This window comes from Tyto alba, unplaced genomic scaffold (assembly GCF_018691265.1).
Source record: "Tyto alba isolate M040663 unplaced genomic scaffold, T.alba_DEE_v4.0 Super-Scaffold_48, whole genome shotgun sequence".
Taxonomy (NCBI): Eukaryota; Metazoa; Chordata; class Aves; order Strigiformes; family Tytonidae; genus Tyto; species Tyto alba.
This window is the reverse complement of record NW_024881324.1, coordinates 24,806,844-24,833,636: the sequence shown is the minus strand read 5'-3', so window position 1 is coordinate 24,833,636 and position 26,793 is coordinate 24,806,844. Positions and strand designations below refer to the sequence as shown.

The 26,793-nt window shown below is 39.5% G+C and overlaps 1 protein-coding gene across 3 annotated transcripts in view; it reads left to right on the top strand.

The window, feature by feature from the left end:
* Positions 1-26,793, top strand: part of TRIO (trio Rho guanine nucleotide exchange factor) — a 251,839-nt gene that overhangs the window by 166,507 nt on the left and 58,539 nt on the right. For all 3 annotated transcript variants that reach the window (XM_042806835.1, XM_042806836.1, XM_042806838.1), the window contains exons 29-34: positions 2,283-2,394; positions 4,441-4,631; positions 6,992-7,093; positions 7,906-8,048; positions 8,670-8,769; positions 17,137-17,380. In XM_042806835.1, coding sequence (XP_042662769.1) covers positions 2,283-2,394; positions 4,441-4,631; positions 6,992-7,093; positions 7,906-8,048; positions 8,670-8,769; positions 17,137-17,380 — 892 coding nt within the window. The remainder of the gene's footprint in view (positions 1-2,282; positions 2,395-4,440; positions 4,632-6,991; positions 7,094-7,905; positions 8,049-8,669; positions 8,770-17,136; positions 17,381-26,793) is intronic.

The window sequence follows — 26,793 nt, the reverse complement described above, 5'->3', positions numbered from 1 at the left end:
AGTCATCAATGGTCGTATAGACAGGCACATTTTTGTAATGGTTTCTGCAACAAATTTTGGCAAGCCATTAGCTATGGCTTTTATTATATAAAATATATAATTTCTATCTATTTCTTCATAGAGATGTATATAAAAACTATAATATAAAATATGTATAAATATATATGTGCATATAAACACACACTGTGTACCTGTAGAGCTGTTGCACAAACAGTCGTTACTTGTCATGTTGCCTGGAAATGTCATGTAACAGTAGCTGTTAAAATAAACAAAACTTTTGGAAACCTGCCGTTGGAGCTTTCACTCAGTGGACAGTGAGCAGCAGTGTTCTTCAGCTGTGCTGGGTCTCTGTTAGGTGGCATTGCTTGGTTTGCAATGGCTGCCTGCAAAAGCACTGTCACCGATCTGTGCCTCCCCTTCTTACTTGAGAACTGCCATGGATAATTGTTTCTAAAATTCCTGAAAAACCCTGGAGGCTATTTCAGGTCAAGGCGGATGGAAACAAGTCTATGATTTTTTAACTGTAACATACTGTTTGTTTCCCTCTTACAAAAAGGTGTCATTTGATTAAGTTATAACTTATAAAAATACTCTAGGTTGTGCTGTTTCAGAAATTGTGGGGTATTGATTCCAACAATTTTTATTTTTTTTTTTTATCTAAATATGCCTTAGCCACTACATTATTGAAGTGATGGGATATATCAGTTTCACCAGTGTTTACAGAGCCAGATGGCTTTGCTGTGTACTAAAATGGGTTTATTTGGTGGCAGCTGGGTTTTCTTTTCATGTTCTCTTTTTCTCTTTTTCTCTTTTTCTCTTTTTCTCTTTTTCTCTTTTTCTCTTTTTCTCTTTTTCTCTTTTTCTCTTTTTCTCTTTTTCTCTTTTTCTCTTTTTCTCTTTTTCTCTTTTTCTCTTTTTCTCTTTTTCTCTTTTTCTCTTTTTCTCTTTTTTTCTCTTTTTCTCTTTTTTTTCTCTTTTTTTCTCTTTTTTCTTTTTCTCTTTTTCTCTTTTTCTCTTTTCTCTTTTTTTTCTCTTTTTTTCTCTTTTTTCTTTTTTCCTTTTTTTTTCTTTTTTCTTTTTTCTTTTTTTTTCTTTTTTCTCTTTTTTTCTTATTTCTTTTTTTTTCTTTTTCCTTTTTTAATTTTTTCTTTTTTTCTTTTTTTTTTCCCCCTGTAAGAACAGAGATGTAAAAACATGGAAGGATGAAGAGCCCAAAACGTGAATGACAGCTGAAACATTTAATAGTTCTAGAAGTTCTGCTTATTTTTCCAAATGGTATTGAAGCCATTTGTCTTCTGTGCATCCTGGAGGATATTTAGTTACACTCACTTTTCTGCGGAGTTGTCATGCAAAATTTAAGTGTGACAATGTAGTGTTTTGCTGTGATGGTGGTATTGGCAGTTAAATAAAAATAATGTAGTGATGATAATAGTAGGAATCATCTGGCTTTCTCTTTAAAAAGGAAAAGGGAATTTAACCTGAGGGAATGAATTAAGTGGGCCTTTTGAATAATAGAAGGAACATAATATGCCCTTTTGGTTACGTAAGCTACAATTTATCTTGATACTGTTCAAATACTCAGAGGGATGTGAGAAAATTTGAGTATCAGCACAGGCGCTGTTATGTTAATATCTGTGGGATGTTGAACGGGCAGGGAAATGCATCCCCCCTAAATCCCACTACGCTTCAGCATATTCCATTCTCCAATTTCTGTCCATTAGTTAATGCTTGTTTGTATTCAGAAGTTTTGTCTGTAGGATGCTTTTAATTGTGCGAACGCAGAATAGAGTAATTCATGGAATACTTAAAATGAAACAATGGAAATCCTCTTATCAGCAGGAGTACAGGGCAGGTCTTTGGTGCGGTGGAGCAGAGACTGAAATGGGAGGCAGGGGTCCTTTTGTGCCATCCCGCTTCCCACCATCTTCCTGACTTGACAGCAGCATTGTTCTGGGCCTCGATGTAGCATCTGATAGCCGTGTCTGCTCTTAGCAGAAAAAATGTTGTCCTTCATGTGATTTCTAAAGATTTCTTATTAAGCGGTTGACCTAGTTTAAACCAGAGGTGGTTAACAGAAAGAAAACTTGGGCTGCTCCTTGAAGAACGGGGTCATGATAAATACACAGTCTGCTGTCGTGTCATTGGCAGAGTAAGAAGTTGAAAAAAAGATTTTTACATGCTAAAAATGCTTATTTGTTTGCTAGAAGTACCGTTTGGTTGTCTATCATATCACTGTAGCAAGACACGGTAGAGAGGTACTCACCTCTGCCCACCTCTTGCAGGAGCTGCTCACGTGCTGTGAAGAAGGTAAAGGTGAGATTAAGGATGGCCTGGAGGTGATGCTTAGTGTGCCAAAGCGAGCCAACGATGCCATGCACCTCAGCATGCTGGAAGGTAGGATTCAAACCGGCTTGCCAATGCAGCCACATGCTACAGATTCACTTGGTTTAATAACTTTCTGTATTATTAAATGTCGAGAAGATCTGAAGGATGTGAACATTTTCTTATTTCTGGGTTTGTATTTTACATACCTTTCATTTGGAGGTATATCAAATTCAGACGTATTTAGGAAAACTAATTGTGACAGACAGCTGGTGTAGTTTTGTTGATTTTTTTTTTTTTTTTAACGTTCCTTCATCCTGATCTATAGCTCTGCCACTTCAGATTTGAAAAATACGTAGACTAACAAAGTTTTCCACTACTTACCTAAAATGTAATAGGTGAATAGTCAGATACGATAGCTTCAGCTACGTTTTCCAACCAGCACCCTTGGCTTCTTTATATGAGGTGCATAAGTGTATTAGTGGTGATTTTGTTGATTTATGTATTGAATAATTGTCTCCAAGAAGTTTGTCATTTTCACATCTGTTTGCTGCCTGTTCCATAACAGACTTCTGGTTGAAACGAAATGTATCTTCTGGCAGTAAAATGTCAGCATAAGCCAATTTAGCCCGAGCCTTAGCCAGAACAGCATAATCATGTTCGTGGCACACAGTGGAGGTTGGATATAATTGCTTCTATGTGCTTAGAACAACTTTCTGCCAAAATCTCTTTTGTAATTGGCACGTTACTATGTATGATGGTGCCATCATACATTTAATAATAAAAGTGGGTTTAAGCATTTAATTTTTTTTGAGATAAAAGCAGGAGCTGCCTTACGCTGAATAAAGACTTAGAGGTGCTTTTAGTCGATATTCCTTTTCCTTCTATCTGCTTTCTAGTAGTAAAATGCATCTTGTCATGGAATTTCCAGTGTCGTGCAAGTTTCTAGAAAACTCAAAATCTACTCTCTTCCCTGATTTTAAACAATAGTGATGTTGGTCAGCTTCTAGGATCGGTTCCAAATGCTTTGTTCAGGAGATGGTGTCAGTATAAATGCTGACCAGCTTTGGTAATAATCCTTTAACACTGGGAATGTGACTCTGGAGAATATCCTAATCTTTTACATAAGTTGATTTTGTAACAAATCGTGCATGTATTGTTGAGTCATCCCATGTTAGACAAATATAGTGAGTGAGCACATTTCCTCTTTATGTCTCTGGAGGATTTTGAATGAACATCCTGATGCAACTTGTCTCTGATCCTCTCCATACTCTTGCCCTGTTTAGAACAGTGAGAACTGTTGTTTTCTCGAGCAGGATGGTGCTTTTCTGTTCAGAGATTATTGGCAAGTAGTATCTATTTAACATGCAGTTTAATAGCACTCAGAAGAGTGTGGTAGACTAATTTCTGTTATCCTGCGGCGCTGAAGCTGTGTATTAAACTGGGAGAACGCTGTACTGCTACAATGGAAGTAAAATTGTAGATATTCTCATTCTTCATCTTTACATTGTGTCTCAAGATAAGTAATCCAGCTGTTATTTCTTTACTGTGGACCAGTGCTGGAGTGACTCAGTGTCAGGCTGATGGCATGGCGACAGCTCCAAGCTGCCAACTTTTCGTATCTCCTGTTGCAACGCGTTTGTGTGCTTATTGCATACATGGTAGGGAAGGTGTATCGCCAGAAAAGGTGCCGTTTGGGAGCTTGCAGATGTCAGAACAATGTGATGTGCTCCCTGTGTCCTTGCGAGTTGCTCACTTTCTGCTGTGGCAGAAAGATTAGGAGAGAAACTATTTTCATCACAGGAGAGGTTACCAGAAACTGACATAGACAGATTTGTCATTTGTTGATGAAATACTACCAGAGGAGTTGATAAACTTCTTAACAGTTGGATCTCGAAATTTAGACGTAGGCTTGAGCTACAGTTACATTTAGTATATTGCAATGTTGAGATCAAGTCTTGTTTTTATTGCTTGCTTGGAATCCCATCTTTTGCAAGCTGTATTTTGGGGGGGGAGGAAAAAAAAAATCGTAACACTTAGTAAACAGAATCTGTGCTTTTTAATTTCTCGTATTATCAACTTTTGATGGTGAACCTTGCCTTTTCCCTGTGTTTTCAGGCTTTGATGAAAATATAGAATCTCAGGGAGAGCTCATCCTTCAAGAATCCTTCCAAGTGTGGGACCCAAAAACTCTAATTCGAAAGGGAAGAGAGAGGCACCTTTTCCTTTTTGAGATGTCCTTGGTTTTCAGTAAAGAAGTGAAGGACTCCAGTGGAAGGAGCAAGTACATTTACAAGAGTAAACTGTTCGTAAGTATGGGAGAACAAGTGATCATATTTAGAAAACTGTCTAGATTAGACTCAGATGGCTTAAATGTGCCTGAAGAATAGTACACCAAAAGAACAGCCTTGGGATGTGTAGACTGAATCTTACAAGTATACTGCTTTGTTATGCTTTCGAGGAGAAAGAGTAGGCTGAAAACAACTACTGAAGGCTGCCTGTCAATCTCGGTGTGTCAGGACAAAGGAGAATCAAGATTGGGCAGCACTGGTTTTGTCTTAATTATGTATGCAATTGCTGGTGTTTGTTTACTACTGGTGTTGTAGTAATATTGGTGTTAAGGATTCATTTTGGTGCGTATCCTCTACATACTGATCTGGAAAGGCAAGAACTCCTTGTTACGGAAAAGTTAATTCCAGAATGTCTGCTGAGACTAGTAGTCTTGAAATAATGTTTTGTAAGTAAAATGATAGCTCTTACGGTCTACCAAAAGGATGTAAAGATGGAAATGCTTTTCTTACCATTTCAAAACAAAACAAAAACAATCTTCGCTTGCTTTCCTCATCTGTAGCATGTATGCTTTACAAAATGTGACCATAGAATTCATATCCTTAACTTTCTGTCTCATTGGATGGCTCGGGTGAGAGCACTATTCACACTCTGTACATTTTACTCAATGGCATGACTTGTATTAGTGGAAGAATGTGTTAATGAATTCCTTTGGCAAGAGATAAAGGGTCCAAAAGCAAATGCCTGAGGAGGGCTATGGGAACAAGGCAAGCAGGTGTTACTTTGCCAGAATACTCTCCCAGTAACAGGCAGTTCAAGGGCTCCCTCACCTGAATGTGGTTTTCACGCATTCAGTAACCCGCAATGGATATCCCTTCCATCAGCTTGTCCTTGGACATTATGCAGACCTTTAGCATTTACAGTGTCCTTTGCAAAGAGTTGTATTGCTCAACTGCGTGTTGGGCACAGGCCAAACTCCCTGTGTTGGGTTTTGAACCTGACTCCCTCCCACCAGTTTCACTCGATGCCTACCAGTATTGAAAGGGGCAGTGAACAGCACATGTCCACTTCACCACTCCTTACTGTACAGACCTCTACTGCGTTGTTCCTCAGTTGTCCCTTGTAAAATTAATAATATTCACAAGTGTACCAAAGCTTCTAAATTTACTAGGCTTTAAAGAATAAACAACACCAAAAATTGTACTATCTTGCCTGGTCAGACTTTATATTGGGCAGAGCAGTAGGATATTTTTTTTTCTTTGAATTACATAATGTGATGTTGGATTAAGTATTTTAAAAGCATTTTAACACATGGGAGTTGCTGGTGAATCAAGTTTAAAACGCATCACAGGTTTTTAAGTATTTCTATGACGAAGAGTCCATTTTACCAAAAAGAGTAGACAAAGCTGAAAGGGTGCATGTGTTGGGTTGGGGTTTTTGGGGGAAAAAAACAACCAAACAACAAAACAAGCTGGCATCCAAGTGAGACAAAAAAATTACCGTTATTCAGGTAGTGTATCCAGCACTCAGGTACTGTGTATCCAACATCCATTGTAATGAACTGTTTATGTGCTAGTGATGATGCCTATGAGGGGAAAAAATACAACTTCTAATAATGTAAGAATGCTTAGCAGCTGTCTTTTGGAGTGAGAGTTCTTGTAGTTTGAGCTGATATGTTGTTTTTTGGAGCAGAGCCTGTATGAATTGTTTTAACTAGAAGCCAATTCACATGATTGAGATGTTCCAGTTGGAAAGTGAAACATTTTGGATGATAATTAGCTATTAAGGTCTGACATTAGAACATTCCCCAAGACTGATTGTTAGTGTAGTTGTCCCACAAAATTCTCCAGGGGTACTGGCATTTCTGAATTATTTCATCTGTTTCAGAGGGAAAGAAACACACTCAGAAAGTCTACTTTGGCAGAAAAGAGGTCAGAGTTTTAGAAGATATCAAGAGAGAATTCTTAAGCATGTCTTATCTGAGAGAAAACATAAAAATCAATGAGTAGTGCGTGTTCCCCTATGGAAATCAACAAGGAGAGAAGCCAACACTTTCTACTTAACACCTTTTTTTGAGAGTTATAAGGCTTTTATTGTCAAGTCAAAAATGTAAAATAAGCAATTTGGTATTCAGATTATAAATGCTATTGTTTATTGTTACTTTACAGGAAAAACTGTTTAACTTGCAATCCTTCCTTCTTTGAAAAAACCCTACCACTGCCATCAGAATAAAGGATTCTCCCCAGCGTATCAGTTAGCCTTAAGCTTCTAAAAATCTCTTTAAATAGCAGAGCTTGATTATTTGGAATATTAGTACCTTTGTGGCTTCTGACAAAAAAAAAAATGCCATCTCATCCTAACAAATTTTTCTTAATTCCAGACTTCTGAACTGGGTGTCACAGAACATGTAGAAGGAGATCCCTGCAAGTTTGCTTTATGGGTTGGAAGGACCCCAACTTCAGACAACAAAATTGTTCTCAAGGTAATTTTAACAGATGTGCTTGTACTTTCTATACTAAGTCTTGTGGTGGTTGTGCATACTTGTTGGGAAGGCAACGAGTGATGACTTTTCCTGCTTTGGGAGGGACACTTGCTGACAGATAATTTTCCTTTGTGTGTAGAAGAAGTGCATATGTGGTGTGTATCTAACTCATATGGATTGACAGTGGAGGGGAATCTGTGTGGTCTAGTGAAGGATTAATCAAACTTACTTTCACAAATGCAAGTAGGGAGAGGTTTGATCCCATGGACTTGAATAGCTTGAAGGCTTCAGCCACTGGCTGACAGAGCAACTGATGCGGCACAGACAAATCACAGCATCAGTGTTACATTTCGTGCTCAAGTCATTGCTGCTTGTTGGTGATGCTGCTTTTTATGGCCTGTATTTTTATGCAGAAATTGAAACGCTTCAAAAGATTTTACGTCTTTCTGTGGGCTACAGGTTTTTCTGAAGATACTTACCTTTGGATGAGAGGGCATGCAATGCCTGTGAATTTTGTGTCTGGGAAAGTTACAGGTGTCGGTGGTGTTCTTTGCCTTATGAAAGAGGAATCTGAATCTAAAATAAAATGGTTTTTAAATGAACAATATTAATAATGTTGAGAAGTGTAGTGTTGGCACTTCAAAATGAAGACAGCTAGCTTGAATTTACTCTTCTCTGTTCGAGTTTTGAAAAATTACACACAAAGTCATTTTTTATGCCTTCCTCTTTGTGTTTAGTAGCTGACTGCGTGTGTGGGTCTTCTCAGCTATAATAGTCCATTATGGGGGTTTTGTTTCTTTTGCATATCAAAGGCATCCAGTATAGAGAATAAACAGGACTGGATCAAACACATCCGGGAAGTGATACAAGAAAGGACCATTCATCTGAAAGGAGCATTGAAAGAGCCGATCCACATCCCCAAAACCGCACCAACAACAAAACAGAAAGGAAGAAGGTAGGTAGTATTTAAAATAATCAGAGATCTCTAAGTACACAACAGCTCTCTTTCCTCTGTAGTGTTGAATTTCTAATGACTTTTAGTGAACTTGACAAAAGCAAGAGTAAATTTGGCCAGCTTTATCTTATAATTAATTTCCTGTTTCCTACAATGCTGAATTTGTGAGGTTTCTGTTCTGAACAGTCCCTGACTTATATACATTCAGCCATTACAGAAGACATTTGGAACTGCGGTACAGGATAGCTGTACATTTTAGATTTTTACAATTCTGCATGTGTTATTCAGGTCCTCTGTTTGCTTTCATGGAGGTTAAAATGTGTGACTGCGTGTTCCTCTTGCTAGCTTTCGCTAAGTGGCCGTGCTAGTTTCTTGCCATAGTTCTGGCTGGTTTGTTGTTGCCTTAATTCTACATGATGTAGACCTTGAGCAAATGCATCCGTTCTCTTAAACCATAGAACAAAGTATGAAGTGCTGAATGTTTGGGTTTTGCATGTTAGTTTGTCTGGCTGATGTCCATTGCCACACTGTCTAGGTGCCCCTTCTTTAGAGTTGCAAGTAGGGAGTGGACACATTATGAACATGGTGCTAATATTGTAATGAAAACTGAATTATTTGCAGAGATGGAGAGGACATGGACAGTCAGGGAGATGGTAGCAGCCAACCTGATACTATTTCAATTGCCTCACGAACCTCACAGAACACGCTAGACAGCGACAAGGTAAGTTTCCCAGGTGTTGCTCTGTTCTGAGACCAAATGATTCATCCCTTAGTGTGAGTTAGCAGTCGAGATGAGTCCTTAGTATCTTCAGAGAGGAGGCGTGGAAATATTCACTCTCTTAAAAATAGCTGTATGCAATAGAGAAAGTATCTTGAGACCATAGGGAGCAGGGGTGATTGTTTAAATCTGATAGGTCATGAAGGAATTATGTTTGTTCCAAACTGAAACCATTTTGGTCTCCTCTCGCGTGCAGTTTGTTCAAAGATTTGACCCAGTTTAAAAAGAAAGTTTTATTTTCCATAAAATTTGATACTCGTGCACAGAATTTTTCTGGATGTCGGTCTCAGCCTTTCTGAAAGCATACCATCTGCTTTTTGTATTAGCTTGAAGTTGGTGGTTGCCACGTGGTTACTTTTGTGAAGGAAAAATACTATCCAGTGTTCATGGATTAGAGAGTAAGAGTGTTCAGTCTGTGAATGAAAGCTGATGGAAATCACCATATTAAAGAGCAGTAACCCACAACGCTATCATACGATGTTAGTGCTGGTGTTTCCTTTCCTCCCTCTCTGCCTATGGATTCTGGCTGGGTTATCCCATAAGGATAATACAGCCAGAGTTTCTTATGGGTAGAAGAAAGATAGGCATCAAAAGAGTAAAAATTCTTACAAAATATGTATTACTTTGGACTTGAAAGAGGATTTCTGGCAAGTGAGAAGTGTTAGGACCTTGGAGGGAAACAGAGATGGATAATAGAAGTTTGTCAAAAGGAAGAATGAATAAAAATATAGAAGCTGCATAGCAAATGACTTGAAAATGTGATTAGGGATTTCTGGGTTATTACCTCATTGGGTAAAATTGTTCTGATGAGCCATTCAAACTACCCAGGTAAATAACCAGTATATTACAGGGCAGCTAAGTGATTAGGTTCTCAGGTTAATATTTTGACCATTCCTATCATCATCTAAAAGAGAGTGAATTTTCTGGTTTTTTGCATGTCACGTAAATTCTATGGCTTGATTTTTCCATGTAAAGAGGAGGAATACAGAAGAAGGGAAGTATGAGGTGCTCAGGGTTGCTCTTGTATTTGTCAAAAAATGCTCATGTTTTGACCTTGTTCATCTGTACTGGTTTGTAGTTTTGGTGGTGGTTTCTTCTAACGATATCTGTAAGAAAAATGGTTGGTTAGAGGAAAAAAAAGAGTCTTTCCATGACTCTTGTTTTGCTCTTTTATTATTTACGTTCTTATTTAGCTTTTCAGTGATTTACAAAAATTGTTTCGTGTATAGTAGCACACAGTTCATTTTTTTTTATGGATTCTTAGGTTACCTAAAAACTCTTATCGCATTCAAAAGCAAGACATGCTCTCTCTGATTTCCCTGGCTATTGGCTGAGCTGTCAAGCTGTGCGCACACAGCCTGGCTGGATCGTGCTTCAGTTCAACTGGAGGTGATGCAGTCCGGCCCTGCCGTGCACAGCCATTGCCCCTTCTCAGTTGTTTTTGATGTACTGTTTTCTGGGAAATAGCATGGATTGTCTCCTGTCGCCCTTCACGGCCCCATTTCAATCATTATGTGAGAATTGCTAAGAAAGCTGGCCAAGTGCAATGCCCTTAGGATTGTCTTCCAATCTGACATGAGGAGCCGTCTTACCAACAACCTGTTCAACAGGAATTATAAGTTGAAAGAAGGAGGAATGGAAGGAAGGAGGAATGGAGAGCACTTCTAAATATTTTCCTGACAAATTAAGTTTTAAATTTGGTTAGTGAGCATAATGTTGTTGTTAAAGTATTTTTGAGTTCTCACGCTAGTGTATAAAATTTTTGTTACACTTTTCTTTGACAAGAAAAACAAAATGCAAACTGGGAGACTCCCTGGAAGTTATTTGTGTTATGTATTGTATGTCAAAGGAAAGACTTTACTGTCTGTGCACTTTTTCAAAGTGTGTGAATTTTTGGAGTAGCTTTGTTTAATGTTTCTATTATATGTTTTGGTTTGTTAAATACATTAGGAGGAGAAAATTTTTAATCTGTTTAAAAATACAAAATAAAAATCATTAAGTAACAGTATCGGGCAGTGAAATCTGTAGGATATCCTAACACTCTTGCTGAATCTGAAGTAATCTCTCACTTTAAATGTTGAAAATTCATTAACTGCAGTCCATTTGGGCTTTAAAATTGACTCTGTTTTCTCAGCCTAGAAGCTTCAATTAATGTCTTACAGAAAGGGAGTAAAACAGTTTTATGGATTTTAGGTGCTGTTGATGTGGTTAGCCAGATAGAGCAGTGGAGCTCCTCAGTTGAATATTTGGGGCATGTCCCAAACGGAACTGGTATTCCAAATTGAGAAACGTTAAAAATACCAAGTAATTTAAAATCGTGTTAATCAAGTGGTAAAAATGTTTAGCACTGTATTACTTATTATACTGTAGTTGAATGTTTTTCTGTTCATGTGTATCCACTGTTGTGTTTAAGAAAAGACAACAAATGCCAAACGTCGTATTAATCAACAACCGAGTTAAAACCATTCTTTTATTTTCTCCAATTTTATGTTCAAACAGTTGACTCTTCTAAAATACATGTTTTGGTTAGAAGTGCTAAGCTGTTCTACAGGGAGAATTAAAGAATTCAAGAATTAAATCCTTTACCAAAACTCAATACTTTTTCTCACCTCCTCAGAGATATACTTTGAAAGAGCTAAAAATTCACAGCCTTGGTAGTAAGTGGTTGAGTATTGTCTAGATGAGCTTCTTTCCTTGCATCCTGTTTTCTGATACAATTGGAAGTGCCTTAACAACAATGAATAACTTCATGATTAGCTTTTTTCTTCTCCACCCTGGCTTTTTGGGCTAGATTTGTAATTTATGATTGTTGGCTCCACTGTTACATGTTGCTATTCAGTAATGACTGGGATGATACACTAGACCATATGTTTATAACCTGACATCCTTCCCAGCTTCACGTAATCTGAAAACTATATTTGAAGGTGGAATTAGAATTCAGAATTTTCTTAGCAAATGGAAGAAATTAACTGGCAAACTACTATGCAGTTTGAGTGACACGTTTGAGCTAATGTGAATAGGTGGAAATAGTTAACTACAAATGAAAACAGTGAGAGGATTGAACAGTTTTTGAGACCATGATCTAGAAGCTATAGAGGCTGACAATCCGTTTATTATTTTAACGGTGTGATGCAATTATGGGGGGGAGGGAGAGAAGCAGCCCTATGTTGGCTTGTAGAAACAGGATGCTGAGCTGCACGACACAGAAGTCCTCACTCTGTACTCAGCACTCATAAGGTCTCTATTAGATACCACGTCCAGCTTTGAGTACAGAATTTTAGCAAATTAGTGGTCCTTCAGAAGAGTTCCAGGGGCAAGAAAGAAAAAAAAGGTCTGATTAGATGTCTACCAAACATAATTTACAAGGCAAGATAAAGAGTTGGGACTAAGGAGTCTAAACGAAAAAAGGCAAGAGGAAGAACTTCAGGTCTTCAAGTGTGTAAAAAGCTACACAGTTCTGTAACTACACAGTTACAGAATAGTGTTTTAACAATATTTTCAGTGGATGAGATGAGATCAAAGGACTTATCTTTAATAAAAGATTGCTTTTTTTTTTTTTTTTTCTTATGGATATGAAAATTTGAAGACATAGAGCAGAATAATTGTGAAGGCTGGGGAATCTCCGTAACTGGAAATCTTTGAGAACAGTTTGGATAAATGTTAGTCATGATTCACATAGATGTAGTGATCATGCTCGAGAGGAAGAGCAAGAAGTGGACTAGGTAACTTAAGATCCCTTTCCAGCCTGTTTTTTAATATCATGGGGTGTATGTTCATATTGCAAGACATGCTAATGTATCCATAGCACTGACCCATTTTGAAGTATTGGAAGGTATAATGGAGTCCAGAGTGAAATATAAATTTTTTTGTGAGGGAGATCTCTACTTCATCAAAGCATCTCAGTCTTCTGAATGAGTGCTCTTCTTGTACCCTTCTCAGTAAATATTTTGCCCTTCACCTTTCACAGCATTCCTTCCATTCACCTTCTGTAGCCGTGTAGCCAGCATTTTAGGTGGTTAACGAATAAAAGAGATGACATTTGGCCTGTTCATTCCACCTTTCAACAGTTCCTAGCCTCAGAGCTTGATCTGATTTTAATATTGTCTTTTGAACTTGATCCCATGCATAGGAAATGAAATGGGGAGGCCGAAGGAACAGTGTAGGTCTGATAGGTCTTTTCATGCTTGTATTAAGTGAGCTGGTAGAAACATGAAATAAATCAAACTACTCTTTTGGTAGCTGAGAAGATGAGAGGTTTTTAGAAGAGCTGACATGGGGTGCTACCCTAAATAGTAGGAATCATGCTAGTTGCTGTGGGTGGTCAGTGGAGCAATATTTTATTTTTAAGAAATTGTCTTCCGTGCCCAGCTGGTAGCACTTTGTACTGTTGTCTGTGTGACGTTGTATTTCATTCTCATGCTTCTTTAAGCTTGTGTGTAGTACTGTGGAAAATAGAAAAAGGAGCGAAGCAGCAGGAGACATCGAGTATTTAGATCTGCCAGCTGAGACTGCAGAAGAGAAAAGGGTCCCACCAGTAGAAAAACTGCTAGTAAAAAAAAAGCAGACATGGCTCAGAGTGTATGCCTGTCTCTCAGAGTCAGAAACCAAGTCTGGGCAGCTACCCTGTCAAAGCAAAATCCTCTTTGAGACAGAACTTTAGTGTGTCTCCCATTTCTTTTCTCCCACAGTGCACTTGTTTTCATTTTTAAAGGGGATTAAAGATTTTCATGCTTGAAATAATTGAGAAATCTTGTTAGCTGCTCTCTTTCCTTTTCCTTCTCCTTAATATAAAATTACTACAGGACAGTAAATTTAATTTGCAGTCCTGAGAGGATGTTATATGATCTGATGTAAAGGCTGTTGTACATGGCAACACTTTTGTCAGTGGTGATCTCAGATACTGGTGGCAGATGAATTCTTGGTGTGGTGTCTCTGACTTCAGAAAACCTGAGAATGTATTCAGCCAGCGACTGTGTGTTACAGCTTTATTTTTTTTTTCTCTCTACAAGCGACAGTGATTAAAAGGCCCAAGAGAGATGGACATAGATGGTTAACATTAATTTCAGCAACAGCAAGACACTGTGTCCCATGATAAGCTGTTTAATTAAACCTTGCGCCTTTTTTAATCTGCGGTTCTATTTCTGTCTGGCTTTTGTTTCTCATCTTGTCTCTGTCTCTCCAGTTTCCATGTTTCAGACATAGCCTCATTTATTTTTATCATGCTTGATTAATTCAGTTTACATAAAGGGTTTCTTGAGAAGGATGGATAAAGTATATAAAGCCCTTGTTCAGCCTGAATTTGGATCTAGATGGTTTGTAACTCTTCTCCCTTCAGTGCAAGTCAGTCTCCCAGTTCGGCTGTGCCTCTTGCTCTTCCCTCCAGCTAGCCTGGAGAGCCTTTGCCAAAGCTGTCCAACAACAGCTGTTGAGCAATGCGCTTAATCACAGACACTCCTTGCTGTCCAACTGCATTTAATCACCGCGAAAGACGAAACTGCTTTCCGAAAGTGTGTTCGGGAGAGAAAACGAGCGGTGAAGCAGAGGGGAAAGCAGCGTTTCCAAACCATTACTGTTGCAGGGAGAAAGAAGCAGTGTTAACCCAGAGGAGGGGAAAGTTGGTAAATGTTCTTTGGGTCAGTTCTCCTCAATGACGTAGATGTGTGTTGGGTAGAGGACGTCGTTGTTTTCGGTGTGTTAGGCAGCAGTGGAGAAGGTCCTGTGCTAAATTGCATCTAACAGCAGTAGTGCGTGTTTGAGGATAGTGGGGAGCTAACAGTTGCGTGCGGGAAGCATCTTACACGCTGTACTGAAGTGTGATTCAGTGTTGAACCTCTGTGGAATACTAACCAGCTAGGATATCTGATTCCCACACAGTCTGAAGGAGTAGGGCTTTTTTGTACTTTTATAGTTTCTGACATAGGCACTGACAGCCTTTGTTTGCTTTTTCCTTTAGCTTAATACTACATAAAATACCTCATGAACATAAAATCTGAGGGTTGGGTGTTTTGTTTGGGTTTTTTTTGTTTTGTTTTGGGTTTTTTTTGTTTTTGTTTTTTTTTTGTGTTTTTTTTGTTGTTTTTTTTTGTTTTGGCTTTTTTGTTTTGTTTTTGTTTTCATTTAGGGGGCCAAAAAGAAAGAACATCTATATGAAAGCCAAAAACATGTGGCCGTTGCACTGGTCACAAAGTATATTTTAAGTTCTATTTGTAGCAAGTGAAGGGTCAGGAAAGCAAGCACGGCACCCAAGGTATGCTCCTGTAGGTATTCAGGAGAAAATACAAAGACTAGATGTAGTTTCTGGAAAGTGTCAACTTGTTGCTGTCTTGGTGTTTGCACTGATTGGGATATGGACTCTCCTGAGAAAAATTTGGTCTGCGTTGGACACCCTGTGAAGTCATACTTAATCAGCTTTTTTTGTTAGTCCCCACCAGGCATACAGATGGTTTCAATTGTTTCTGAGTTTGTCTGAAGAAGGCTGTAACATAAATCAATACCAGAAAACAAGGGAAAGCTTTTTACTTTTTCCCCTTTGGCATAGTTTTGCATGGACTAAAAACTAATATAATATGGAGAAAGAGTGTAAAGGAACAGGAAACCTTTTAATGAGAGAGGAGGTAGCATGTTTTGAAGACGTACCCCTCCTGCCCTGTAATTTGGGTATTGGGGCTGTCTGGAGAGATGGAGTAGAAGTAATATGATTCATTTTTAGCCTGGATCTAAACGTGTGCAACTTGATTTATCTTCCTTAAACACTAGATGTATGAGGGTTTTCTGCCCTTCTTGGCCTCTGCACTCCCCCAATAAAATGTTTTCTTCTTTGTATGCATCCACAAGCAAGGGTAGCCAGTCAGATTAGGAGGCAAATGCCATGGGAAAGCTCTGGAGTTACTGCAGACCATCTGCTAAGAGTTATGTCCTGTCATTTGTTGCAGTCTTGAGGAAGAGAAGTTGGAATTAGCCTTAGAGTCTTACTGGGGTTTTGCTGGTTTTGTCATTTTTCTCTAAAATTCTTGCTTGATAACAAAGAGTGTTATCCTAGAAAAGTTTTTATCTAGTGCTTCGGTTTCAGGCTTGTAATGAAAACTAATAAATAATTAACAGTGCAGTCTCTTATCTCCTTTTCCTAAAGCTCGTGGGATGTAGCTGGCAGCCGTGTAAGGGCCTAAACGTAATAGTCAAAAATAACGTGTCAGGAACAGTGCAGTATGTTGGTGTAGCATAATGCTTCTATATTTGCTGCAGTTGGAACTCTCACAGGGTATTTGTCCTCCTTTGTCAGCATATAGACCCTTGCAGCATAATCTTGCTGAGTTGAAGTAGTTCACCGGCTTGGTCCAAAGTTACTGAATTCACAGAAATTGCATACCAGCTGAGATCTGATGTGAATGTTGCACTAAAGCAGCCTGAGATATAGAAATATTCACACACAAAAAGTAGCCTGGAATGCCATTGCCATATCGAAGGAGAAGGAGTTCCCAGGCTGTTTGCTTTAGTTGGATGGGTGCTCTGGCACTGAGCAGTCTTGGGACCTTTGCAAAGTTCTGATAATAATTTTCATTTCACATCAAAGCAGATGAAACAATCAAAGAGAGGGAACTTAAGCTTAGGCAAAGTAATTCTAACGAAGTGTTTCGAAGAGGGGGAGGAAAAACCTGAGCTTGCATGCTTTTTAAACTCAAGTTTGTGTGTTTCTATTTGGGGAATCGGCGAAAATGTAGAAGTTGTAAGCCCATGTGGATTTTCTATCAAATAGTTAAGTATTTGGGAATCTTACCTGAAGAACTTTATGCTGACTTTTATAGTTATGTGTGTTTTTTCGTGGATTTTGTGACCTGCATGTGTAAACTGAGTGGGGTGGGAATAAGGCAGTAAGCTCACTCGAAAAAGGTCTCTCTTCCTGCCTTGAATTTGCAAGATGACAAAGCTTATGAGTGACCGTATTTAGTAATATCTGGCCTTTTGTTGACAATTATCACCCATAAAATATATTCTGAAGCAACTGCTACTTCAGCTTTCAGGGTAAGGAGCAGTCTAGCAAGAAAAACCGCTTAAATCCTCCGCCCAGCTCTGTCACAACCCATGTGCTTTGAACATAGGCAGAGTCAAGCAGCGTTAGGAATCTGTTCTAAAACGCCAGAACTACCTGGTTTTGAAACGATCTCTTCTTGATGTGGAAAGTCCCAGAAGCTTGCTATCTCATCCAAAACACAAATCCTGCCAGGGATCCGAAATAGGTAACGGTGCGTGACGGATGGGTTTGGTGACGAGCGTTCATCTGGCTTCTCCTCCTTGTTTTTGCCCCCCTCACAGCTATCCGGGGGGTGCGAGCTGACGGTGGTCATCCACGACTTCACCGCCTGCAACAGCAACGAGCTGACAATCCGGCGTGGGCAGACAGTGGAGGTCCTGGAGAGGCCCCACGACAAGCCCGACTGGTGTCTGGTTCGAACCACGGACCGGTCCCCGGCTGCGGAAGGCCTGGTCCCCTGCGGGTCCCTCTGCATCGCTCACTCTCGCAGCAGTATGGAGATGGAGGGGATTTTTAACCACAAAGGTAAGAAATGACGGAAACAAAGTCTTCAGCGGTCAGCAGCGTGGGTTTTGGGTAACGGGGGAGTACCGTGCCAACTTCGGTGTTCTTGTGCTGTTCTGGTTTTTAATTAGGTGAAACACAGTACTTCTAGCAATCGGCAGCCACCCTGCCTATTCCAAAATAAGCAGTTGGCAGTTCTCAGTGTTAAGTGAAAATGTGGCTGAGGACAGGGAAGAGATTTAAGCAAATTATGGCTTCATGAAGAGACTTATATATCCTGTTAGATGAAGCTGCGGTGATAGGAAAATCTGTACCTGTCATGTGCTGAAAGGGGAGAGGGAAGAAAATCTCCAGCATGTATTATCAATTCCTGAGAAACCCTGCAGTAAGAAGTCACGACAACACCAGGCTCAGTGGTGGAAGAGGTGAATACACACGTCCATATGCCCTGGCACAGGAATTGGCTGTTTAGACTTCTGTATTTTACTTAACGGAGTTTTCCAGCGTAGCAGTGGCACACTCATCCCTTTTTCCCAGCGTAGCTCTGAAATCTTTCTTTGTTTTTTCAGATCAATGAAAGAATGTGCCCCTAAAGGGTGCGTGAAAAACCTGATCATTTTTTGAATGTTTTTAAGGTTTTGGTGTGCTGTAGTCCTTTGGCTCTGTAAACTCCTCAAGCTCACAGGGTGGTTTGTTAGTAGAGAAGATGCTTGCTTGCTTCATTTGAAACTACCTGAGTTTCCAGCCTGTGAACAGAAAGCAATGTGAATTTTAAAAAGTCACCGGAAAAACAGTTCATTAGAAGGTGTTTCATCACATGCTGGAGGAAAGGGTGCATTTCAAAAAGTTTGTTACTGCAAGTAACAAGATTAGCAGGAAAGTGGCGTTGGGGAAAACTTGTTTTCCAAAACACAAAATTCTGGTTTTGGAGAGTTTTTCATAAATACAACCACAATTTTTTAAATTATTCAGTCCATCCCAGCTATCACATTACAATATTTCCCATCTTTTTCAGGCACTCTATAAATATGCTTGGCTAAAAGAGGGGAGAGTTTGTGTTTCTTACATTAGGAGCAAGCACAGCAGGAACTTCCTGAATGCAGGGTGATGGGGGAGGGCAGGTCTGAAGAATTGAGCTGTATAGTTGGAATGTTTTTTTGTCTTCTTGTGTCCCATTACAACGTGGATAGAGAAAGTTTGCAGTTGTTTTGATGATAAAATTGTAAAATATGGTTAGGTATCATTTCTTCCTTTGACTTGTGGGTGAAATCGTGAAAGCGTCAACAGGAATTTTTTTTTAACAACACTCACGGAATTGATAAATCCAGTTTCCTTTGGAGCTAGGGTACTTCACCTTTGAATGCAGAGAATTTTATTAGGAGAGGCAGATTGTACTGGACAATACATGTTATATGAAGAACACTAAGGCTGTCAGATTCCTGAGGGAGAGACAGCGCTGGTTTTGTCTTTGAGAGGTTACTTTTATTAATCAAACCAGTGGTCGTCATCTGTATTGCTTCTTTTCTTTCAGTGTTTGTTTGGGGAAAATGGGGCAGAGCGTTGTAAAGTTACTTTAGTTTCTCTTCAACATTCATTGCTTTGAAATGAAAAGCATTAATTAATTATATTAATCCTGGAGACTGAAGAAGAGGCCATTGCCAGAATGAGCCTAATTTGCAGGGTTGAGTGCAGCCGCAGAAGTGACTTCTGTCCCTGCCTCTGCCACAGGCTTCCTGTGGGATGTTCAGGCATGCCATCTACACCCCAGATGATTAAAATGCAGCTGCTAATTGTTTATTCCCACATTACTGGGTGTCAGTCTGTAGAAGCTGGATGTTTGATTTGTAAAGTTTCCCGTGCATGTGACTGTGACTGAAGTCAGTGTGAACTGTTTTGAACGTGCAAACTTATTATATAATGTTAAGTAATCTGGGGAGGGGGAAAAAAGGGCAAAAAAACAAACAACTTTAGAGTGGGTACTTGAAACCACTGGATACATTTGAGTTCAGTCTTGACTTTACATTGCTTGAAAGAGGTTGATAGTGTTCATTTCACAGAGGGATTACAAAAATTAAGCAAAATTAGTGGAGTGCTTTGATTTTATTTTGCCCCCCGTAGTGAAAAGTACCTCAGACAATCCCACAAAGCAATTATTCATTCTCAAGTGCTGCATTTGATTAGAGATCTTTAAATAAGGCATTGGGGAATATGCTAATCAGAAGAATGGAAAAACAATTAGATGATCTTCTCAGAACTGTTTATTGTGGTCATTGATTGAGGTATGAATTCCTGCAAAACAAAGCACACAACCCCCATAACAAAGAACAAGTGAACGACATACATAATTTAAGTCAGTCTGTGTACTGGGGTAGACAACATTTAAGTGTTGTATTTCCTAGTTTTCTAGTGCTTGATTCTGCAACTTCAATCTCTTCAATACAAGTTGTGTTTTTTTTTCCTTTTCTCTTTTGTTCACCATTATTCAGTAAAACTTTCAGAGTTTTTGAATGATTCAACAAAGAAGGATATTGCCTTCTGCAGTTTTCAGGTCTGAAAATACATGTCGTATGTCAGGCTCGCAGTGTGAGTATCAGGTACAGTTCATGGGCTAAGCTGCATGCAGTAGACATGACTCTGGAATCTGTGCGTGTCTGGCATCGCAAGCTGTTCTGAGAGGCTCAAGGAGAGAGAGATTTTATGTAATTCCAAAGGAGAAAAGGAGGTGATCACTGTCAGAAGTAAGGAGGGTGGTTGCTTGCTTGTTAAGTGTTTAGCCTATGCAAATGGATTATTGAAGCGAAGAGTTTTGCACTCCTTTCAGTATCTATGGACCCTACAATGTTCATCTTCTCAACAGTGTTTAGCAGTACCGTTTGCCAATTAAAGCTGGAAAGCCACAATATTTCAGAGGTGAAGTGATCTTCAGAGTTTTGAAATGGCAAACCTCTTCTCATTTACAGATGGTTCTTAAGTTGTGTAAAGCTGTATTCTATCACCGGGTACAGAAATGTTGGGTGATATTTAATGCCTTAAGTGATCTGAAATTATTATCCAAAGTAGGGTAACATGAAAGATTAATCAAGTAAAAGTTATGTTCAGTGAAGCCTCGTTCTGACAGCTCATCTTGATCATTCCTTTTCTGTCCATATCTGTCAACCATGAAATGAACATGAACACTGTTTTATTCTCATTTTAGAAGACAGCCCCCAAAAAGACCGTCATCACTTGCCTACAAGTGTAGCTGTACTTGTCCTCTAAGAATGTGTATTACTTTAAATATCTAATCGCTATCAGTGGGTTAAAAAAAAGGCACTTACAGTATCTTCAATCTCTAAAACTTTATAGTAGTTAAGATAACAATAATTTTGTTAAGAGTACGGGGAAAGCATTACACAGAAAAAAGACATTGACTAGGTGGATAGTCATGTAGGGGGAGGGTTGATTGCAGGTTCCAGAGCTCTTGCTTGCTCTGCTGGATATCAAATCTATTTTTGTAAGTTATTTGGGTCATCAGATGAGTACCATCTTAAAAAATCTAAATCCCTTCTACAATGGGGAAAAAAAGACAAACAAATGGGTAGTGACGAGGTTGAATAACAGTTGGTGCACTCTGCAAAAATAAATTACTAGCTTTGGAAGAACATGTTTTTCACAAGCAGTACATAAGGCAACAACTTTTTTTGCGATGATTCCTCACATGTTATTGGGTGTGAGGGAGAAAGAATGTTCCGGTTGTTTTATTTGGTTCTTATTTGGCTTCTCTCTTTTTTAACAAGGGTTTGTTTTCATTCTGTGGTACATCCTTTTTATATGTGCATTTATATCTTTCCTTTGTTTGCAGAGCATTTACATAGCCACAGAGCTTTGGGAAAAGGGCAGGGGACAGGATTCAGTGTAATGAAATTGAACTTGGAAGATCAGAAAAATTGTCAGGTGTTTAAAATTGGTCTTGAATATCTCGTCTGCTTAGATCACAAGGTCGGCGTCTTTTCCGACTCTGAGTACATCTGAAGAATTTGTGATAGTCCATCCCATCCCTTCTGTAGATGCTACTGTTGGGAGAGCTGCAAAAGCTTCAACAAGCCTTTGCTCACGCAGCTTACTTTTTACATGTCTTTAAGTTATGGGGCTTTTTGGGACCACATCTAACTGCCAATTCATGTTACTATCCGTTTGGTTCAAAACTTGGCCACAGAGATCTTTTTCTTTTAACCTGGAGGTACGATGTCTGCCTCTTCTGTATGTTCTCATAATCCAGGTATCTGTATAGGTTTGTTCAGATCTGAAAGGCTGGTGATGCCTTTGCAACATGGTGACATACCACACGCCACTGCAATACTGAACACGGGCTTTTGATTTTACTCTCAGGGTACGGTCCTGACTAGTGCCATAAACAGAAAAATGTTATTTCAGCATTTTTTTTTTTTTTTTCCTAAACTGTACTATCTCTCAAAGAATCTCTCATCGTAAGGAGGATCAAACGGTTGATGCTTTCCAAGACAAAGGTTGTCAAATTTGTTTAAAGAGCTGTGTAGTAAGCACTTTTCTGCACCTGCAAGATGGGAAGGAGTGGTGCAGGGCAAGTTGTTGTACGTGTCCGAGAACTTCTTGAATTGGTATGGGGACCTCCTATTAGGGAGTTAAGGAAAAGAAAAATTGCACAGGTGATCTAGAGAGATCTCCCCAGGAGAGAGAGACATTTTATAGTTCAGGCCACATAGTGGGATAAAACAGTGTTGTATTTGTTACATTAAGTAAATTTGCTCTCGCACAACTGGAGACCTTCTTTTCAGAATATTAATTTTATCTGAAAGGGGAAGGGGAGAGAGTAAAGGTAAAACATGTTGTGTATGATTGAGAGCACTGAAAGTTATGCTTGAGAAATTAAATGTTTCCACGTTGAGTCCAAATACTGTTCTGTAGGAAGAGGAAGCAGAAGTTCATCAAGTCAAATGGGAAACCAGTTTGAAGGAGGACTCCTTGTCTGTAGCGGAAGAAAAGAAGGATGACTCGGGCAGGAATTGTTTGCTTACAAGCAGAGGGAGGCTGCAGAAGGGGAGGTTTTGCTGTTTTGTGCCTGTGAGCAAGCAAAGCATGGGCCATGAGTAAGGAAAAAGGATCCCCAGCCGTGGCTCAGAGCCAGAGCACCGCCTGTGAGACTGCCTGACCGCGTTTGCAGCTGCAGGAACCCGGTTACAGCCCAGGCCAGCGGGAAAGTCACCCCAGCAGTGGGTAGGTGCTGGCTTCCCCCTCTGGCCTCGGGGCCCCGTGGCACAGGTCGGGGCTGTAGTTTCCAGGGCACCAAGCAGAAAGGGATCTGCTTCGGCTGCGTAGCCGGACGCGGTCACAGGCAGCAAGCGGTGTCAAGGAATACGTTGCACTTGTACAAGACACTAAATGTTAATCTACAAATTCTGTTTCTTGATGAATCAATTGCCTCCTCGTAAAATGTCCGGGTAGCAGGCTGCCCATCCAGGTAGCCAGCCGATAGAAAGCCTTACAAGGAGCTCAGAGGAGGCAAAGCCAAGCAGTCAGTTGGATTTCACACTCCACTCATCTAAATAAGCAAAAAATTTCGAAAGCTGTGCTGCGGTGTGAGTTCAACTTACTTAGCATGCAGACTTGAGCTTGAACAGAGGTGGAGGCATTCTAATAGCTGAAGTTCAACTTCACAATTATTAATTGTTTTGAAAGCCTAATAAATCATGCATTTCCATGTAATCACAGATATTTTGCCAAAAAGCATTGCTAGTCTTAATAGCATCAAAGATAGTTTGAATTTAGGTTTTGTATGTGTGTGTGGTTTTTCAGCCATGTTCTCATGCTTTAGTCCAGGTAAATAAGATAGCTGCAGTATAAAGCAAAACAAGAATTCTCTGTCCTGACTTTCCCACCTTGAGGTTTTAGTTGAGTTTGCAGTTTAAAACATGGTTTGAGCATAAAAATAAAATATCAGGAATTGACTGTGGCCCATTAGATCATAATCTTTGCACTGAGCTTTACAGCCAAACTATATCAGATGGTCAGAGTTAATAGCCAAGTTCTAATTCAGCCCTGAATAAACAGTAGAGTCTGTATGAATTGCTTCATTGGTGTCGGGCAGTCCTAACCCAGATAAGGAGATTCAATGAAACTCACAATTTGAATTTCCAGAAGGGTTCTCTCTAAATCAAGTTTATACGTGCTCTGAAACATCATGGGATTCAGTTCTGCATAAACCTGCCTTTAACTCCTGCACTATTCTTTTATCATAACCCAGCCCAGGAAGACCTGTCAGATACGTCTGTATTTCACATGCTGACTTTATTTGTGGGCATAAGTACACGGTTAATTTGTCTCTGGAGTTTTTGTACGTAGGTAATGAAAGCTTTTTGCCCTGCTTGGGAAGTCAGTATTACAGCTAAGAAAAAGAAGAAATTTTATAATATTGGATTGAATGTACTTCTGGTCTTGGACAGCTGCCAAATATATTTCTCTTATATATCGTAGTTGGAAAGGAAATCAGTGTGTAAAAAGTATCTGCTTCAGAACAGATGTATTTGCACAGCTGATCTTTGGGAGGTAGAAAGTGTATATAAACCAGCAATTCTGATGGCTTTAGATTTCCCAAGAGAGTTGTTATTTTGCTTACAATTAGCCTTTCTCTGACAGCAGTTTCTTTTTCTAACCAAGGTATTGAGGCAGAACAGAGTACAAACTAAAATCATATCCTGCAAATGGTGTTTGTATGTTGCAGTTGAAGAAAACTGTCCTGGAGTGGTGTTTATCTTCCTTAACTGTTCCTCTTCAGGTGCAACAAACGGTTGAAAAAGTCGCTTCAATGTTGAGAATTACTTCTTGAGGGTGTCTTTGTTACCCATGTTTTGCTTTGGATTAAGTAAATCTTCAGAGCTGGTGCTTGGAAGAGCAACTAAGAGCAACACCAAGCGTTTATCTTATATTCCAATGAGTAAGTAGCTTGGTAAGGTGTTTAGAGACAGGGAGAGTGGGGCTAAGGACGCTTATTTGGGCAGGAGAGCGCTCCTAGAGACATGGAGTTGACATAGCTGTGTGGTAACTGCCTTGTTAGTGACAGACAACAAGGAGCTATTGGTGAATATTGGTGTATATTTTCCTGCAGCAGAGGTGGCTGTTCATTTTCAAGGACTGTCTGATGCATTTTCCTTATCACCGAACTGTATCATATCGACCATCTCCATCAGGACTTCTGTTCTTTTTCCAACTCTATATTTCTGGCACTTCCCCTGCTGTGGCTCATACTCTTAAATTTGGTGTTGGGAGGAGCATTTCTGTATTTTGTGTTTAGTGGAGAGGAGAAAATTGTCGAAGAGTAGGCTAGAGCCAATGTTCTGGTGCACCTTTCAGGACGTCATCACATTACATCATCTGTCGTCATCATTGCCTGCAGATGGAATTAGCAGGATTTAGCGTTCCACTGACTTCCTGCAAACCTGTTTCTGTGAGGAGGCTGCTGAAAGTCCATGTCCCATTGCAGGAAAAGTGAAACGGAGTTAACCAAAGTAAAATTTCAGTCTCTGTTGTGCATGCTAAACCAGAAATGTTGCATCACATTCAAAGCAACTCTATCAGAAGTTTTTTTACAGATGCCCTTGAAATCCCTTAAGTTGTTGGCACTGGTTTCAGATCACCACTTCATTATGTAATGTTTTGATGCTATTTTGAGTGCATATTCACTGATACAGGTATAGTTCCAATTTGGGACATGCTTGTGTTTTCTCCTAGCTTTGACTTGAGTATAAACAGCAAGACATTTTTCTCTATCTGGGACAGCGATTGAACCTAAATTAATCATTCTCTAACATGGAAGTTACACAAGTAAGTGATGGAATTCTTAGAACAAACTGTGTAAACGAGGCTATTGTGATAAGTTAATAGCACCATAAAGACATTTCACGATCCCAGGAAAAGTACTCATAAGGCTTTTCAGAAATTTGCAGGAAGCATTTGCTAGGATGGATGTATAATGGTTAACCCGCATAGCAATAAAAGACATTTACACGACTGATATGCAGGCATAATCGTAAAGGTAAGCTTGTTATAAAGTTGTCCTTGATGACCAGAATTCTGTGGTCGTTTTCCCTGTGGTCATAAACCAGCTGTGTCCAAAGTGCTGTATGTTAACTGTGGTGCAGCAGAAATAGTTCCTGTTACGAGAAGTGATTAAATGTATGTCAGGTTTTCAAGAGCAGACTGGAAAAAAAAAAACAGGTAGCCTGGTCTGATCTCATAACTGACCCACCCTTTAGAGGAGAGGGTTGGACCACGTGGTTTCTTGAGGCCCCTTTCAGCTTGAGCTATCCTGTGATCTTACACTAAAAGTTAGAATTGCCAGCATGAACTTGCTATGTTCTAAGTGTTTCCTGGAGTCTTGGAATCCTCTTAGTGTCTGTGGGGATATCAGAAATGCTTAAGATTTTGCCCCAAAATATATTCACTCCATGTAAGAAATAGAAAGGAATCATTAAAAAGTATTTCTGCTCATGAGAAGTGCTAGTTATTCTCGTTTCACCATACTGGGTATAATCATAGCCTTATTAGGCCTATGTTCATTTGTTAATATAAGCTTTAAAGTATCAGTGATGTGGAAGTTCCTTAAACACAGAGTTTAGGGAAATCTAGTTGCATGTAAGAACCTGCAAATATGCTGAAGGAAGGAAAGCTGCTAAGGAAGCCACCTGGAAGGAGTGACTAGTAAAGCTGAAAGGTCATCTGTAGCTTCCTAGAGAAAAGCTTAAGGGGCATGGAAGTAAATGGGGTTGTCAAGGTCTAAGTTCAAGCTGTTGGTCTTCCCCTTATTTTTAAGAGGAGAGGATTCTTAGAAATGTTAAATGTAGGGAATCTGTAGTGACGGAAAAGATCCAGAAAGGGAGTGAGAAAGAAAGCAGGGCTCACTAGCAAAAAAAGTATATTAAGTGAAAAGGTTATTTAAAAAAAAAAAAAAAAAGACTGAAGATTGATTAGACTGAGACTGACGTATGCTTGAACCAATATTAAACAGAAAATCTTGACTGGTGAAAACCACCAAATCATTAACCACATATCTCAAAATTTTTATGTCAGTAGCTCTTCTCTTTTAAAGAGTTTATTTAGCATCGCCTGGCTTGGTTGTTGGTCCATCCTAGTGTGTTTTGTGCTACCTGTTCATTGTCTCAGGGGTAACAAAATACATGTACTCTAAACGCTGGTTGATTTAGTAGAACAGGCTTAGGTGTGTTTATCCTTTCGTCCTAAAGATGTGGCAGGACTAAATGCAGTCGTGCCAGAATCGGTTTGGAAACGGCTGTCCCAGAGCTCTGGTTATAGGCTCAGAGTGACATGTAAAGAAAAGGGGCTTATAACAGATCATACCCTGGAGGTATGTGCAGTGTCCTCTGCGTGTCCTGGTTGCTTGCTTAGGCTATGGGATCCAGTGC